Genomic DNA, 16,533 nt, shown 5'->3' on the forward strand with positions numbered 1-16,533 from the left:
TAGCCACAGCAACATGGGATCCAAGCCACATCTGCGACCTACACCACAGCTCAAGACAATGCTGGATTTCCCAACCCACTGAGCAAGGCCAGGGATCGAACCCACATCCTCACAGATCTAGTCAGATTTGTTGCCACTGAGCCACAAACAGGAACTCCCCTATCTTCTCTTTTTTTTTTTTTTTTTTTTTTTTTGCTTTTCAGGGCCACACTGTGGAGGTTCCCATGCTAGGCATCTAATTGGAGCTGTAGCCACTGGCCTATGCCAGAGCCACAGCAATGCCAGATTCAAGCCGCGTCTGGGACCTACGCCACAGCTCCCAGCAATGCCAGATCCTTAACCCTCTGATAGAGGCCAGGGATTGAACCTGCAACCTCATGGTTCCTAGTCGGATTTGTTTCCACTGCGCCACGATGGGAATGCCAAAATAATACATCTTTTTAAGAGTAGATCTACTATTTCCCTAGCAAATGTCAAACTCTGATAGAAATATTTTCAGGCTTGCTGTGTGCTTTCCTCAAAGTTCAGGAAACAGCAGGGATCCCACCTCTTCCTCCCAGGAAAGGAGATCAACTGACAAAAAAGGATACAGAAAGCTTCTGGTTTCCATTGTTTTTAGTTGTGGTTAGGTTTTTGTTTAAAGAAAAAAATATATATAAGAAACTACTTCCTTAAAAATCCCTGACACTGAAATTCTGCTATCAAAGACAGAAGCAAAGACATCTAAATAGCCACAGAGTCAAAAAAAAAAAAAAAAGAAAAAAAAAAAAAAACAACGTTTATTTGAGAACAAGAGTGAAAGCTTTTGCACATCTGACAGGGTAGACGTGTTTTGATCACAGACGCAATCCTTGGTTCAGTCCTACCGATATTATCACAAATGGAACATCTTTTTTTCTAACAGAGATATGGACATAAGTAAGGGACTATGACTAAATAGAGTCAAAGGAAAGGTGAGGCCCCACATTGCATCCCTTAAACTGATTCAGGACAGAGAACTGAAATCGAACCATCCAGTCTTCTGATGCAGTGGTTCGCAACTTGGCTTCTTATCAGAATCCCAGGGACTCTTTGAAAGACTCCCCCCAGTGCTAGATTGCACCTGCGTCAGTCTTGGCAGGTGGGACCCAGGCATCAGTACTTTTTAGGCATCCCATGTGATGCCGATGTGCAGCTGAGGTGGGTCGTTCCAGAGGCGGGTAATAGCCGTCAGCAGGTTCCTCAGCCCATCCACCCCGAAAGGACAGGGCATCTGCTGGGCGTCACGGCCTCTCGGTGATCATGCATTCACTCGGCTCAAGAGCTCTGGATGTTATCAGCTTTGGGTACAGTATGGAGCCTTTCCATTTGCCTTAGTGGTTTTCAGAACAATTATTTAATCAGGCAAATATCAGCAAAGAGAGAAGAGATGGAAAAAGAGAAATTTCCGTAAGGCATGATACGAATAAATAAGTGAGAAAACAACTTCCGATTTAAAAGTAAAGCATGAGAAGTCAAAGCCTGTGAAATTTTATTTATACAAAAAGAATAAAAATATCTATTTTAAAAGGACTGATTTAAACCCACTTTTCAGCTTTTCCTGTTCCTTGAACATGAAACTGCTTCCAACTCAGATTTAAGATAGGTAATTCTTAAATAAACACTCTTTACCTTCCCCCTGCAAAAAACCCCCCAAAAGCCAAGTCCCCATTTTATTTATGGTAAACCAGATTATTTTCAGTTCAGAATATTGGCAACTGCACAAAACAGATGATCAGATATGTAAGCAGGAAGGTATGAGCTGTACAACGGCATTATGAAAAGTCCCCAAAGAAAACAAGATGGTAAAAACAACAACAGAAAAATGATAAAACACAAACAAAATAAGAAAACACCAGATATTTACAGCCTCCCTCTGAAATGTGACCTGTGTCCTACTTTCAGCATAAAAACAAACCCAGAGAACATTTTCCGACGCGTATCACAGATGAAGCTGGTGCCAGCCAGTCTGGGGGGAGACGTTCATTCCAAGAAGGGAGAAATGCACAGTTAGCAGCTTGCTGGGACTATAACCATGTCTTGGGTCTTCCTGCAGTTCTGTTACTAAAAATGACACAAAGTGAATGATCCGATGTGGTCTTACAGAAATGACTTGTTTGTCACCACGTTTCCGAACAAACTACTCAGAGTCACAGGCACTGGGTCTGGGCAAGCAGAGATGGATGGCCACCACTCAGGTAAGGGATGTTTATCTTTGTGAGGTCGGAGGAGGGAAGCAGGGCTCTGCAGCCTGGAAGCTTCTGCACTAATGAGTCTTCTAATAGTCCTGAAGAGAGAAAAACAGAAGTTCCAACTTACTCTCAGCAGAACAATAGGTTTGAATCTAAGAAAAAAATTCTTGGAGTTCCCCAGTGCCCTAGTAGTTAAGGATCTGGCATTGGGAGTTCCCGTTGTATCTCAGTGGGTTGAGAACCCGACTAGCATCCATGAAGATTCCGGTTCGATCCCTGGCCTCGCTCAGTGGGTTAAGGATCCGGTGTTGCCACAAGGTACGGCATAGGTTGCAGATGTGGCTCGGATCCCCCGTGGCTGTGGCTGTGGTGTGGGCTGGTAGCTGCAGCTCTGATTCCACCCCTAGCCTGGAAACTTACATATGCTGAGGGTGTGGCCTTTGAAAGAGAAAAAAAAAAAAAAAAAAAAAAGGATCTGGCTTTGTCACTGCTGTGGCACAGGTTTGGCCTGGGAACTTCTGCATGCCATGAGTACAGCAAAAAAAAAAAAAAAACAAAAAAACAAAAACCACTCTGCTAGAGGGTTGTTCTCTAGCCAAAAGTTCTATTTCAAATATAAGGGATAACATTTCATATCTGAAAATGGCCCGTCTTCTGAGTCCACAAGGGGACTGAAACATCAATTCTGCCCTTATTTGACCTGAGAGCTCACCAGCCAGGGGTGATGTGGGGAGCTAGTATTAACAGCTCATTATTTAATCAAAGAATTAACTAAAGAATTTTTGTTCAGTAAAAACGTGACTCCTTTCTCTCTCCAAAATATCAAGAAAGTAAATAAACCTACAAGTCGAAGTGTATCCAGATGGACACCCTGGGCTTTAAAATGAGATCTGTGACCCCAGATGAGGAACACTGAGGCTCTGAAGACAAATGCATTTTTCTAACCATCTCCAAAAATTACCAGCCTCTCTGAAATGGTCTGGCTGATACTTACAGCGCGTGGTTTTTTGTTTAACTTCAGATCAATCCTGTGATAGGAAAGATAAAAGATATTTGCATTTTAATTTAGAGAAAAAAGGTCCAAGGACCAGCTACTGCATAGGGCACAAGCTATAACAAAGACTATTTGGTTAAGTGAAATCCACATTCTTCATTAGACTATGTCATGTTTAGTCGTTTACCCAGATGTTACTAAGCGAGTGTTTATTAAAAACATGAGCAGATACTCTTGCCACAAGGTAAACTTAGATGACTCAGAAAGAAATAGACTATAGCAGTTATGAAAGCCATATAATTTTTTAAAATTATTCCAAAATTACACAATAAAGAGACTGGATTAAGAGGGCATGCTCTACGTTAATGCTGCGTTAGCTCTGCAACTATATCGCTGATAATCACTGAGACACAGAGTGATTAAGAACAGGAAAGAGACTAGGAGTTTGTATTTCTGAACATGAAACATGAGAGAAATTAAACAAATTTCGATTTTTAAATCTTTCCAAAGCAAAATATCATGATCTTAAACTATTAATCTCCTTATGAAGCAAAGCCAGGAAATCAATTTAAATATGAATTAAAGTAAGGGTTATCTATTTTTAAAGAAATTAAAATGCATAAAGTGAAGTTTACTTAATTTTGCTTAAGTTATTAAATAAAATGTTACCTCCATCACGTTTTTCTGTTTTTAAAAAAAACTTCCCAGCCTAACCTAATATACATACCTACAATTAAACAGATAAACTATGGGTTAGAAAGGTCTTAAAAAGGCATATTGGTCTCTACACACTAAACAACACAGCACAAATACTAATTCAAATCAAACTTACTCAAAGTCATAATCAAACATGCCAGACGGGCTGAGGGGCAGCATTTGAAAGGAAGAAAGCAATAGAAATTAATATACTAATTGAATAAATTAGTTGATTAGCCACCCTAATTAGCAAGATTTGTAGAAACAAAATCAGTTTAAAGAATCTTAAGCCATAAAGTTGCAAACATCAAAGAACCAAAGATCTTGTGGTTGGGAGATTCCTTTCCCTCAATGGATTTCATATCAGAAGAACAGACTATAAAAAGAAAAGTTATTTCATTAGAAAACTAGATACCTGCAGGCCTTCTATTAGCTGCCAGATTGAGTTAGAACTTTTAAAATATTTAAATGTAATGAAAAATAAAACGGGGCATTAGAAGGAATAGAGAAAAGGTTTAGTCATATAATGAAAGGTGCTTTGAAGACAGTACGAACAACTTAGCATAATATACTTTCACGAAAATGAAAGATAAAAGCATCATCGATTTTTGAAAAAGAAAACATTCTGCAATTTCTAAGTTTTATGTCTTAAGCGTGTCCAAACATAATACTCCTTCTCTCAGCATTTATGCTGGAAGCCGAGGGTCAGATAAGAGTCTTGTTCTAGAAACTACAAAGCCATATTACTCTGTCCCTGAATCAGTGAGGGCAGTTACTTGTTTATGTCAGGGCTGCAATATGGGAATGCCAAGGCCTGCAGCTCCTCTCTTAAAACAAAGGGAAGCTGACATCTGTGAGCACCCAAGCCTCAGGGGTCTGGATAGGAGCCGCCCAGAGGAGAAGGTCATTTCCAGCCATCACTGCTAACAGACCGTGGTCTGGGCAGACCTCCAAAGCAAACATTAACCAGGAGCATGACACCGGTTCCTTAGCTGGTTCCAGTGCCTTTCAGACTGTAGATAGGTGGCAAAACAATATACAAAACGGCTATATTTCCTCCTAGCCAATGTTTGCAAGAGTGAAGCTGGAAGAAAGCTTCACTTCAATAGCTCTTATGCAATAGTTTCACATAAGACATTTAGGAGAAGTATACAGTAAGTGCACAAACCAGAAACTATCAAAAATTAAACTTTCAGCCTAAAACTTTGTCCAGAAATTAAAGTAGTCTGTACCTATTTAATGAAAACTTCATAAACCACCTAGAAGAATTCTAGATATAGTAGTAAAAACCTGTAAGAGCAAATGTAGGTTATAACTTCAAGTTTTTTCTTTAAAGACATTGGGACTTATCATTCAGTTACTACGTAAAACACGAGAATTTATATTATTGCTGTCTTTTATGAATGCTAAAAATTGTTTGATAAACTTTCATATTCCTAAAGAGGACAAATTCAAAGTTATTCCTTTCTGCCAAAGGAAAACTTTATTTCTACTAAACTAAACAGTCCTGGCACATGGGGGGTATGCAGACTTTTGTTGAAATAATTTACTATGGGCTTTAGCTGACTATACGAGGTGTGGCACATTGGAGCAGAAATAATGCTGTACCTGGAGCAAAGTTACAAACTTGTGCAGGCAAAGTGCTCCAGCCCCACCCCCGATCTGTCAGACCCACTGAGACAGCATCAGTCAGGGGGCGAGGGGTTCGGCCAGACACAATTCCTGACTAAAGATGACAGGAATCCGAGAAGGGGCACTAAAGGTGTTTTCTCCAGGAAGATGGCAAACCAGCTCCACCCTCCTCCCTGGTGGCAGGTGAGTCCTTAAGGCCTTGGGAGAAGCCCAGCCAGAGAGTAAACCAAGGGAATCAGAAAAGGACCTGCTTTCCAGACAGAAAGCCCCACTGTGAAAACAATAACTAACATCAAAGATCTTTACAAATCCTAGGATTCTTCTGGAAGGAGTTAGCCCCTAGGGCCGCATGAAGGAAGGCTAAGAAACGCTGTTCCTATGGGAGTCTACTAGAAACCTGCAAGAAGAAAGTTAAGTTCAATGCCTAATTCCCTTTTATCAACTGATCAGATCATTAAGAAAAAGAAGGTATTACCTGAAATAAAAAATAGCTATCTAGAGAGTCCAGATGGGAAAAGATGCCCCAGGAACTTTCAAGGACTTTACCCCCTACTCTAGATACTCTGAAATAGGCAAACAATTCTTTCTTTTAAAATGACACTAGGGTAAACTTAATAAAAGCAACACAGGACATGATCTTTTTATCTTGACAATTAAAAAAAACTTTTAAGAGTATGCTTCTCTGCTGTTTATGATTAAGCTAGTAGCATCAGTCCTTTCACAGTGACCAAATTCACTATAGCCTTACCCAAAAAAAAAAAAGGTATGTAATGTTGGCTCTTTCTTACTGCACTTATGAGACTGGCATGTGATTTTTGGTTTGCAGAAAAATGTGAAGCAGCTGTCCTTAGTCACTATCTGGAGAATACACTATTCCTACAGTCTAAAAACCACCACCACCAGACAAGAAAAGCTCTTAAAAGAATTAAAGAATCAGTTGATACCAAGGAGGCTTACACCCGTTAAGAGTCAATTCTCTGTTATCCCTGTGTGCCACAGCCACCAAGCTAACATTAACACCCTGCAAGTGTGAAGGAATGTTTTATGGGACAAGCCAGCCCAGAAGCAAACTGGAGGACACGGAACCCCACCCAGTCCTTGCACGCCCCCTTTCATATCCTCGGCAGGTAGGCTCCTAAGTGGGGCAGGAAAAAGCCAGCCTACTGAGCATCTGGTTTTCATGCCTCTCAGAAGAAGGTTTGGGGACAAGAATCCTGCCTCCAGAAACTATGCATTACCCTCTCTGAGTGCAGCTGTATAATTTCCAATTATCTAAGCTAATAGGCCCTGGAACTATCATACTAACCCTAAGCAGGGGGACACGTGACCTCTCTGGCTGTCCCCTGACATCTCTGCCCACCAATGTGATTCCTATCTCATTACGCACTGCAAAAAAGAAACAAAAAAAACAAAAACAAAAAAACCCAGCAGACCAACATTATCTAGAAAGGTGCTCTCATATCTTACAGCCTTTAGACTGTTCCTGTGATACTAAAATCAGTATATTGTAGTGATATATAAAAATTTAAAAATCAGAATCAAAAAACTTGTATTTAACAAGAAAAAAGGCATGTCAGATCAGTTTTCTCCATCTTCCAGGGAATAAGAATAGGCAGGGATCAGCATTAAGAGCAAAAGACTTATCCCACTTTGCCCTTTCCCGATACATACTAGTGGCATTTTCCAAATGCTAGTACAGAGATTCCATTCTACTTCCCTTTTCCTCCTCTAAAAAGATTTCAGAGTCACTGCATTAAACAAAAGTGTCATGGAATCAAATCTGTCTACACTAGAAACAGTGAGAAAGTTGTCTTCCTTCGGAGTTACTCTGATACCCACCAATTCCTCCCTTAGAGAGAGAAAAATGAGCCTGTTTCCCTTGGACCACATGAATGTCTCCCCATCAGCAACAGAAAGACTGCACCAACCCCAAAGAATGTTTATTTCAGTAAAGTCCCTTCACAGCAACGGCCATGGAAGCTCTAAGTGTGTGGGGCTGGGATGGGTAAAGGTGGTCCCTGCCACTGACCTGTGCCGGTTTTTATTCTTCCGTTTTTTATGGCTGCTGTGATGACTCCCTGAGGAAGTAGAAGAAGCAGCCTTCTGAGGTTTCACTCCCTGCACAGATCCATCCAGATCCTCAGGGTCCTCCTGGCTGGGCTCGTTTTCCTGATTGTGGAAGTCAGGAGAAGTATCACTTTCCGTCCCACTTCCTGGTTCCCCTGGAGGGAATAAACACAAATCCCCCAAAGCGTCATCAGTATTCTCAGGCAGCCTGTCCATCAAGTCAGGAAAGATGCTTTCTGAGCCCTAATACACAGAAGACTATCCCTTATCCTCAAGGACCAATTGACAAGGAAGATACATACAGTCAAAGCATCAAAGTTACCAGAGGTCCTGAAAAACCTATAACCTGAAACAGTGTAACCAGAGGCAACAGATGATGGACAGCTGGGAGAATGGACCACACAACCAGGATAACCTCATAGGATACATTAATGGGATTCATAATTATAAGAGAAGCATTACAGAAAACATCACATAAATCTTGGGAGGTGAGAGATGACCTTGGGAAAACGCCCTACAGCTGGCCCTGGTTCCTTCCCTAAACCACACAGGAATCCTAACTTCCACCAAGAAAACAGGCCCAAGAGAAGAGCCCCATTACCTAAGTTACTCTCAGAAGCCTTAAGAATGATATTTTTAATGGTAATAATAGCCTTCAGATGATACATATTCCCAATTTAAAACATCCTTTAGATATACTAAACAAGCAAGTTCAAGAACAATTTATATAAACACATGTTTTTTAAGAAAAACTACATATATATATATATATATATATTTTTTTTTTTTTTTGGTCTTTTTGCCTTTTCTAGGGCTGCTCACATGGCATATGGAGGATCCCAGGCTAGGGGTCTAATCGGAGCTGTAGCCACTGGCCTACGCTAGAGCCACAGCAACATGGGATCTGAGCTGCATCTGCAACCTACACCACAGCTCACAGCAACACCGAATTCTTAACCCACTGAGCGAGGCCAGGAATCGAACCTGCAACCTCATGGTTCCTAGTCAGATTCGTTAACCACAGAGCCACGACAGGAAACCCATGAAAAACTACATATATTTTGGTAAATGTATACTTTTTCTTTCTGAAAGGAAATTCTTGAAACTCTTAATACGAAAGGATGGGGGAAGACTTTCACTTTACTGAACTGTTGAAGAATCCTAAATGTGTACATTACCTATTTCTAAAAATTGTTAAAAGAGGTTACATGAACAGCAGGACCAGTGACCAGCTTTCTTCTTTTTATGTTTTTATATCATAAACTGCCGGGAAAGATTCCAAACTGAGTAGCACAGGGATACGAGAGCTAAAAGATGCAGGCCCCAAAAAGCAGGAGAAAGCAAAGAGAAAGCAAAAGGGATCTCAGCCATCATGAAACCCTATTTTTGAAGACTTCATGAAACCAAGAAAAGAGAAGAGTTCTAAAACTATGAAGCTAGATAAAATAAACTGATCAATCCTGTCCTGAAGTTTAGGAAAACAGATTTCATGTAAAAATTAGCAAAAGAACCTCACAACTTATCACACAAAGCTAGAGTAACAAGACTGTGTAGTAGTGGCATAAGAACAGACCATAGGTCAAGGGAACAGAATTCAGCGTCCAGATATAAATCCTTACATTTATGATCAACTGATTTTCAGTGGTGACAAGACAATTCAATGAAAAAAGGATAGTCTTTTTGACAAATGGTGCTGAGATCACTGAAGCCTGCAACCCTATCTCACACCATATACAAAAATTCACTTGATGGAGTTCCCATCGTGGCTCAGTGGTTAATGAATCCGACTAGGAACCATGAGGTTGCGGGTTTGATCCCTGGCCTCGCTCACTGGGTTAAGGATATGGGGTTGCCATGAGCTGTGGTGTAGGTCATAGACACAGCTTGGATCCCGAGTTGCTGTGGCTCTGGCGTAGGCCAGCAGCTATAGCTCCGACTAGACCCCTAGCCTGGGAACCTCCATATATGTATGGCTGGTGAGGCCCTAGAAAAGACAGAAAAAAATAAATAAATAACTTGAAATGGGAGTTCCTTTGTGGCGCAGTGGGTTACAGATCTGGCATTATCACTGCAGCAGCTGGGGTCACTGCTGCGGCGCAGGTTCGATCCCTAGCCTGAGAATTTCCACATGGTGCCGGCAGAGCCAAAAAAATAATGACAATAATAACTCGAAATGAATCATAGACCTAAATGCAGGAGCTATAAAACTTTTAGAATCCATTGGATTAGGCAAAGGTTTCTTAGCTAAGACCACAAAAACAAGCATGACAGAAGAAAGTATATGTAAAGTGAACCATATCATTCATATAAAACTCTTGAGCTGCATGTATCACCAAAAAAAAAAGTAAAAAACCCACAGTGGGGAGGTAAGGGCAAAATGAGTAATGGGGAGTTCCCGTCGTGGCACAGTGGTTAACGAATCCGACCTGGAACCATGAGGTTGCGGGTTGGATCCCTGGCCTCGCCCAGTGGGTTAACGATCCAGCATTGCCGTGAGCTGTGGTGTAGGTTGCAGACGCGGCTCAGATCCCGAGTTGCTGTGGCTCTGGCGTAGGCCGGAGGCTACAGCTCCGATTCAACTCCTAGCCTGGGAACCTCCATATGCCGCGGGAGCGGCCCAAGAAATAGCTAAAAAAAAAAAAAAAAAAAAAAAAGAAAAAAGAAAAAAAATGAGTAATGGAGGTCAACTACACGGTAACAGGAGGAAACTAAACTTGTAGTAGTGAGCACGCTGTCGTATATACATAAAATTAAAATATAATGTTGTGTATATTGAAACTTACATGTTTTAAACCAATGTTACCTAAAAAAAGGATAAAAAAAAAACACAACCCACAGAATGGGAAAAAATATTTGTAAATCATATATCCGATAAAGACTTGTATCCAAAATACATAATAAAGAACTCTTAGAACTAAATAAGAAGAAAAGCCAAAAACATTTTTTTTTAATCAACAAAGGATTTTTTTTTTTTTTTTTTTTTTTTGGCTTTTTGCTATTTCTTTGGGCCACTTCTGCAGCATATGGAGGTTCCCAGGCTAGGGGTCGAATCGGAGCTGTAGCCGCCGGCCTACGCCAGAGCCACAGCAACGCGGGATCCGAGCTGCATCTGCAACCTATACCACAGCTCACAGCAACGCTCACAGCAACGCCGGATCATTAACCCGCTGAGCAAGGGCAGGGACCGAACCCACAACCTCATGGTTCCTAGTTGGATTCGTTAACCACTGCACCACGACAGGAACTCCCAACAAAGGATTTGAATAGACATGTCTCAAAAGAAGATAAACAAGTGGCCAGTAAGCACATGAAAAGATGCTCAACATCATACATCATTAAGGGAATGCAAATCAAAACTACAATGAGATAGGGAGTTCCCTTCGTGGCTCAGGGGTTAACAATCTCAACTAGGATCCCTCATCTGAGAATTGATTAAAAATGCAGACTCAGGAGTTCCCGTCGTGGCACAGTGTTTAACGAATCCGACTAGGAACCATGAGGTTGCGGGTTCGGTCCCTGGCCTTGCTCAGTGGGTTAACGATCCGGCGTTGCCGTGAGCTGTGGTGTAGGTTGCAGACGCGGCTAGGATCCTGCGTTGCTGTGCCCCTGGCGTAGGCCGGTGGCTACAGCTCCGATTCAACCCCTAGCCTGGGAACCTCCATATGCTGCGGGAGCAGCCCAAGAAATAGCAACAACAACAACAACAACAAAAGACAAAAAGACAAAAAAAAAAAAAAAAAAAAAAAATGCAGACTCAGAGTTCCCATTGTCGCTCAGTGGTAATGAGCCCAACTGGTATCCATGAAGGTATAGGGTTGATCCCTGGCATCACTCAGTGGGTTAAGGATCCGGTTGCTATGAGCTGTAGTACAGGTTGCATATGTGACTCAGATCCCTTGCTGCTATGGCTGTGGTGTAGGCCAGCAGCTATAGCTTCAATTCGATCCCTAGTCTGAGAACCTCCATATGCCACAGATGCGGCCCTATAAAGAAAAAACAAAACAAAACAATGAAATAGCACTTCATAGCCACTAGAGCGGCTATAATGGAAAGACAATGATAAGTGTTGATAAGGACATGGAGACACCGGAACCCTCGTACACTGCTGATGGGAATGTAAAATGGTACTGCTGCCTTGGGAAACAGTTTGGCAGCTCCACAAAAGACTGAACAAAGAGTTAGCAAATTACCAGAGATTCCACTCCTGAGTATATATCCAAGAGAAATGATAACATGTTCACATAAAACTTGCCATAAATGTTCACAGAAGTATTACTCACAGTAGCCAAATGCCCATCAACTGATGAATACATAAATAAAATGTGGTATATCCATGCAATGGAATACAGGTACATCTCAGAGATATTGTGGATTCAGTTCCAGACCAAACAGTAAAGCAAGTATCAAAATAAAGCAACTTACACAATTTTTTGGTTTCCAAGTGCATATAAAAGTTAGAGGGGTTGGAGTTCCCATCGTGGCTCAGCAGAAAGGAATCTGGCTAGTATCCATGAGGACGCAGGTTCGATCCCTGACCTCCCTCAGTGGGTTAAGGATCCAGTGTTGCCATGAGCTGTAGCGTAGGTCACAGACACAGCTCAGATCTGGCATTGCTGTGGCTGTGGTGTAGGCTAGTGGCTACAGCTCTTGAGTCAACCCCTAGTCTGGGAACCTCCACATACCTCAGGTGCAGCCCTAAAAAGACAAAAAAAAAAAAAAAAAGTTAGGGTTTTTTGCTTCTGTCTTTTTAGGGCCACACCCATGGCATATGGACGTTCTGGGCTAGGGGTCAAATCAGAGTTGCAGCTGCCAGCCTACACCACAGCCACAGCAATGAGGGATCTGAGTCACGCATGCAACCTACACCACAGCTCATGGCAAGCCGGATCCTTAACCCACTGGGTGAAGCCAGGGATCTACCTCACACCCTCACAGATACTAGCTGGACTCATTACCACTAAGCCACAATGGGACTTCCAAAAGTTAGGTTTAAAACACAAAAAAACTTGAATAGCCAAAACAATATTGAAAAGAAAAATCGGGGAGTTCCCGCATGACTCAGTGGTTAGCAAATCCTACTAGGAACCATGAGGTTGTGGGTTGGATCCCTGGCCTTGCTCAGAGGGTTAAGGATCCGGCGTTACCCTGAGCTGTGGTGTAGGTTGCAGACACGGCTCGGATCCCAAGTTGTTGTGGCTCTGGTGTAAGGCCAGTGGCTACAGCTCCAATTCGACTCCTAGCCTGGGAACCTCCATATGCTGTGAGAGCGGCCCAAGAAAGGCCAAAAAGACAACAACAAAAAAAAACAGAAAAATCGGAACTAAATGAATCAGGCTCCTTGACTTAAGAATATACTACAAAGCTACAGTCATCAAAACAGTACAGTACAGGCACAAAAACAGAAATATAGATAAATGGAACAGGGTAAAAAGCCCAGGAATAAACTCAAGCACTTATCTATGACAAAGGAGGCAAGAATATACAATGGAGGAAAGAAAGTCTCTTCAATAAGTGGTGCTGGGAAAACTGGACAGCCACATATAAAAGAATGAAATTAGAACATTCTCTCATACTACACACAAAAATAAACTTGAAATGGATTAAAGACCTAAATGTAAGGCCAGATACTATAGAATTCCTAGAGGAAAACATAGGCAGAATGCTCTTTGACCTAAATCACAGCAATATCTTGTTTGATCCACCTCCTAGAATGACAATAAAGACAAAAATAAACCAATGGGACCTAATTAAACCCAAAAGCTTCTGCACAGTAAAGGGAACCATTAAAAAAATGAAAAGACAGGAGTTCCCATCATGGCTCAAGGGAAACGAATCCAACTAGGAGCCATGAGATTGCAGGTTTTATCCCTGGCCTTGCTCAGTGGGTTAAGGATCCAGCATTGCCTGTGAGCTATGGTGTAGGTCACAGACGCGGCTTGGATCTGGCGCTGCTGTGGCTCTGGCATAGGCTGGCAGCAACAGCTCCGATTAGATCCCTAGCCTGGGAACCTCCACATGCCGCTGGTGCGGCCCTAAAAGGACAAAAGACAAAAAAAAAAAAAAAAAAAAAAAAGAAAAGAAAAGACAACCTACAGCATGGGAGAAAATCTTTGCAAGGTTTAATCTTTGACAAGGTTTAATCTCCAAAATACTCAAACGTAACACAACAACAACAACAAAAAAAAACCCAATTGAAAAATGAGAAGACCTAAATAGACATTTCTCCAAAGAAGACATACAGATGAAAAAATGCTCAATATCACTATTACAGAAATGAAAATCAAACCTACAATGAGGTACCACCTCACACCAGTTAGAGTGGGCATCGTTAACAAGTCAAGAAACAACAAATGCTGGAAAGGTTGTAGAGAAAAGAGAACCCTCCTTCACTACTGGTGGGAATGTAAATCAGTACAACCACTATGGAAAACAGTATGGAGGTACCTCAGAAAACTAAATATAGAACTACCACATGATCCAGCAATCCCACTCCTGGGCATCTATCCAGATACAACTTTCACTGAAAAAGATACACGCACCTCTATGTTCACTGTAGCACTATTTGCAATAGCCAAGACAGGAAAACAACCCAAATGTCCATGGACAGATGAATGGCTTAAGATGTGGTACATACACACAATGGAATACTACTCAGCCATTGAAAAGGACAAAGTAATGCCATTTGCATCAACATGGACGGAACTAGAGACTTTCAAACTAAGTGAAGTAAATCAGAAGGAGAAAGACAAGCACCAAATGATATCACTTACATGAAGAGTCTAAAATATGGCAGAGTTCCTGTTGTGGCTCAGCACGTTAAGAACTAACTAGTGTCCATGAGTTCTATCTCTGACCTTGCTCAGTGGGTTAAGGATCCAGCATTGCTGCAAGCTGTGGCTTAGGTCATGAACATGACTCAGATCCTGAGTTGCTCTGGCTGTGGCATGAGCAGGCAGCTGCATCTCTGATTTGACCCCTAGTGTGGGACCTTCCATATGCCTAAAAAGATCCCAAAAAATAAAATAAAATAATAATATAAAATATGGTACAAATGATCTCTCTACAAAGCAGAAAGAGATCACGGACATGGAAGGCAGACTTGTGTTTGCCAAGGCAGGGGAGGGAAGGTGACTGACGGGAAGTTTGGGGTTAGTAAATGCAGACTGTTACATTTAGAATGGATGGGTGATAGGGTTCTGCTGTACAGCATGGGGAACAGTGTCCGGTCTCTTGGGTTTGAACGCGATGGAAAATGGAAAAAAAAAAAAAAAAAAAGAAAGAAAGAATGGGTGTGTATGGGTGGCTGGGTCACCCTGCTGTACAGCAATACAGAAGAAATTGAATGAACACTGTAAATCAATTTCAATAAAAAAAAATTTTTTTTTTTTTGTCTTTTGTCTTTTTGTCTTTTGTTGTTGTTGTTGCTATTTCTTGGGCCGCTCCTGCGGCATATGGAGGTTCCCAGGCTAGGGGTTGAATCGGAGCTGTAGCCACCGGCCTACGCCAGAGCCACAGCAACGCAGGATCCGAGCCACGTCTGCAACCTACACCACAGCTCACGGCAACGCCGGATCGTTAACCCACTGAGCAAGGCCAGGGACCGAACCCGCAACCTCATGGTTCCTAGTCGGATTCGTTAACCACTGCGCCACGACGGGAACTCCAAAAAAATTTTTTTTAAATTAGGTTTACACTACTCTGTGGTCTACTACATGTGCAAGAGTATTATGTCATATATAAACACGTGTCATATATATATGACAATTTTCTATATGTCACATACATATATCTTAATTTAAAAATATTGCTAAAAAATGCTAACCATCATATGACAGCACAGCATTGCCACAAACCTTCAATTTGTAAAAAATGCAGGTATCTGCACAGTGCTATAAAGCAAAGGGCAGTAAAACAAAATATGCCTGTATTATTTAACATTAAAAAGAAATGCAACACTCTAAACCAAGTATAATGGAAAAAATAAAAATCATTATAAAAAAGAAAAAAAAAGAAATGCAGTACTAATACATGTTCTGTTTCAGGTTTTTTAAGTGTGATTCTAGTGCAAAGGGCCTATCTTTTATATAACTTAAATGTCCAACAACAGAGGAACGGATAAAGAAAATGTGGTATATACACAGAATGGAACCCGTTATTCGGCCTTAAAAAGAAGATAATCTTGTCATATGCCGCAACATGGATGAACCTGTAGGACGGTATGCTAAGTGAAATAAGCCAGTCACAGAAAAGTAACTACTGCATGATTCTACTTACATGAGTATCTAAAACAGTCAAACTCAACAGAAGCAGAGAGCAGAATGGTGGCTGCCAACAGCTGGGGAGAGGGGTCAGTACAGGGTTTGCTGTTCTATGAGTATCAAGTTTCAGTCATGCAAGATGATTAAGTCCTAGAGATCTGTGGTGCAGCACTGAACAGTAAATGATATCGTACTGTGCACTTAAAAACCTGTAGATCTCAGAGTTCCCCCTATGGCTCAGCAGGTTGAAGACCCAGTGTCGTCACTGCTGTGGCTCTAGTTATAGCTGTGGCTCGGATTCGATCCCTGCCCCAAGAACTTCCACATATCAAGGGCACAGCCAAATTAATTAATTAATTACTTTAAAAATCCCAATGATGTAGGTCATAGCTGTGGCTTGGATCCAATCCCTGAACTGGGAACTTCCATATGTCACCGGTGTGGCTCAAAAAGAAAAAAAAATTAGTCTAAGATGGAGAAATATGTTCAGGATAGGCTTCCTCTCCCATACCCAGTCCTATTTACTTAGGTAAAAAATATCATCTCTCAGAGTTCCCTGTGGCACAGTGGAAATGAACCCAACTAGGAATCATGAGGTTGTGGGTCTGATCCCTGGCCTTGCTCAATAGGTTAAGGATCTGGCGTTGCCGTGAGCTGTGCTGTAGGCCAAAGATGT

At 41.6% G+C, this 16,533-nt stretch overlaps 1 protein-coding gene across 6 annotated transcripts in view; it reads right to left on the minus strand.

Annotated features, from left to right (window-relative positions):
* Window positions 760-16,533, minus strand: part of MEAF6 (MYST/Esa1 associated factor 6) — a 29,772-nt gene continuing 13,998 nt past the window's right edge. For 2 of the 6 annotated variants that reach the window (XM_021093429.1, XM_021093430.1), the window contains exons 5-8: window positions 7,562-7,754; window positions 4,037-4,066; window positions 3,205-3,238; window positions 760-2,305 (exon numbers count right to left, since the gene is read on the minus strand). In XM_021093429.1, coding sequence (XP_020949088.1) covers window positions 2,297-2,305; window positions 3,205-3,238; window positions 4,037-4,066; window positions 7,562-7,754 — 266 coding nt within the window. In that variant the 3' untranslated portion in view covers window positions 760-2,296. 6 annotated transcript variants of the gene reach the window in all.

This window comes from Sus scrofa, chromosome 6, assembly GCF_000003025.6.
Source record: "Sus scrofa isolate TJ Tabasco breed Duroc chromosome 6, Sscrofa11.1, whole genome shotgun sequence".
In the NCBI taxonomy this organism is placed as follows: Eukaryota; Metazoa; Chordata; class Mammalia; order Artiodactyla; family Suidae; genus Sus; species Sus scrofa.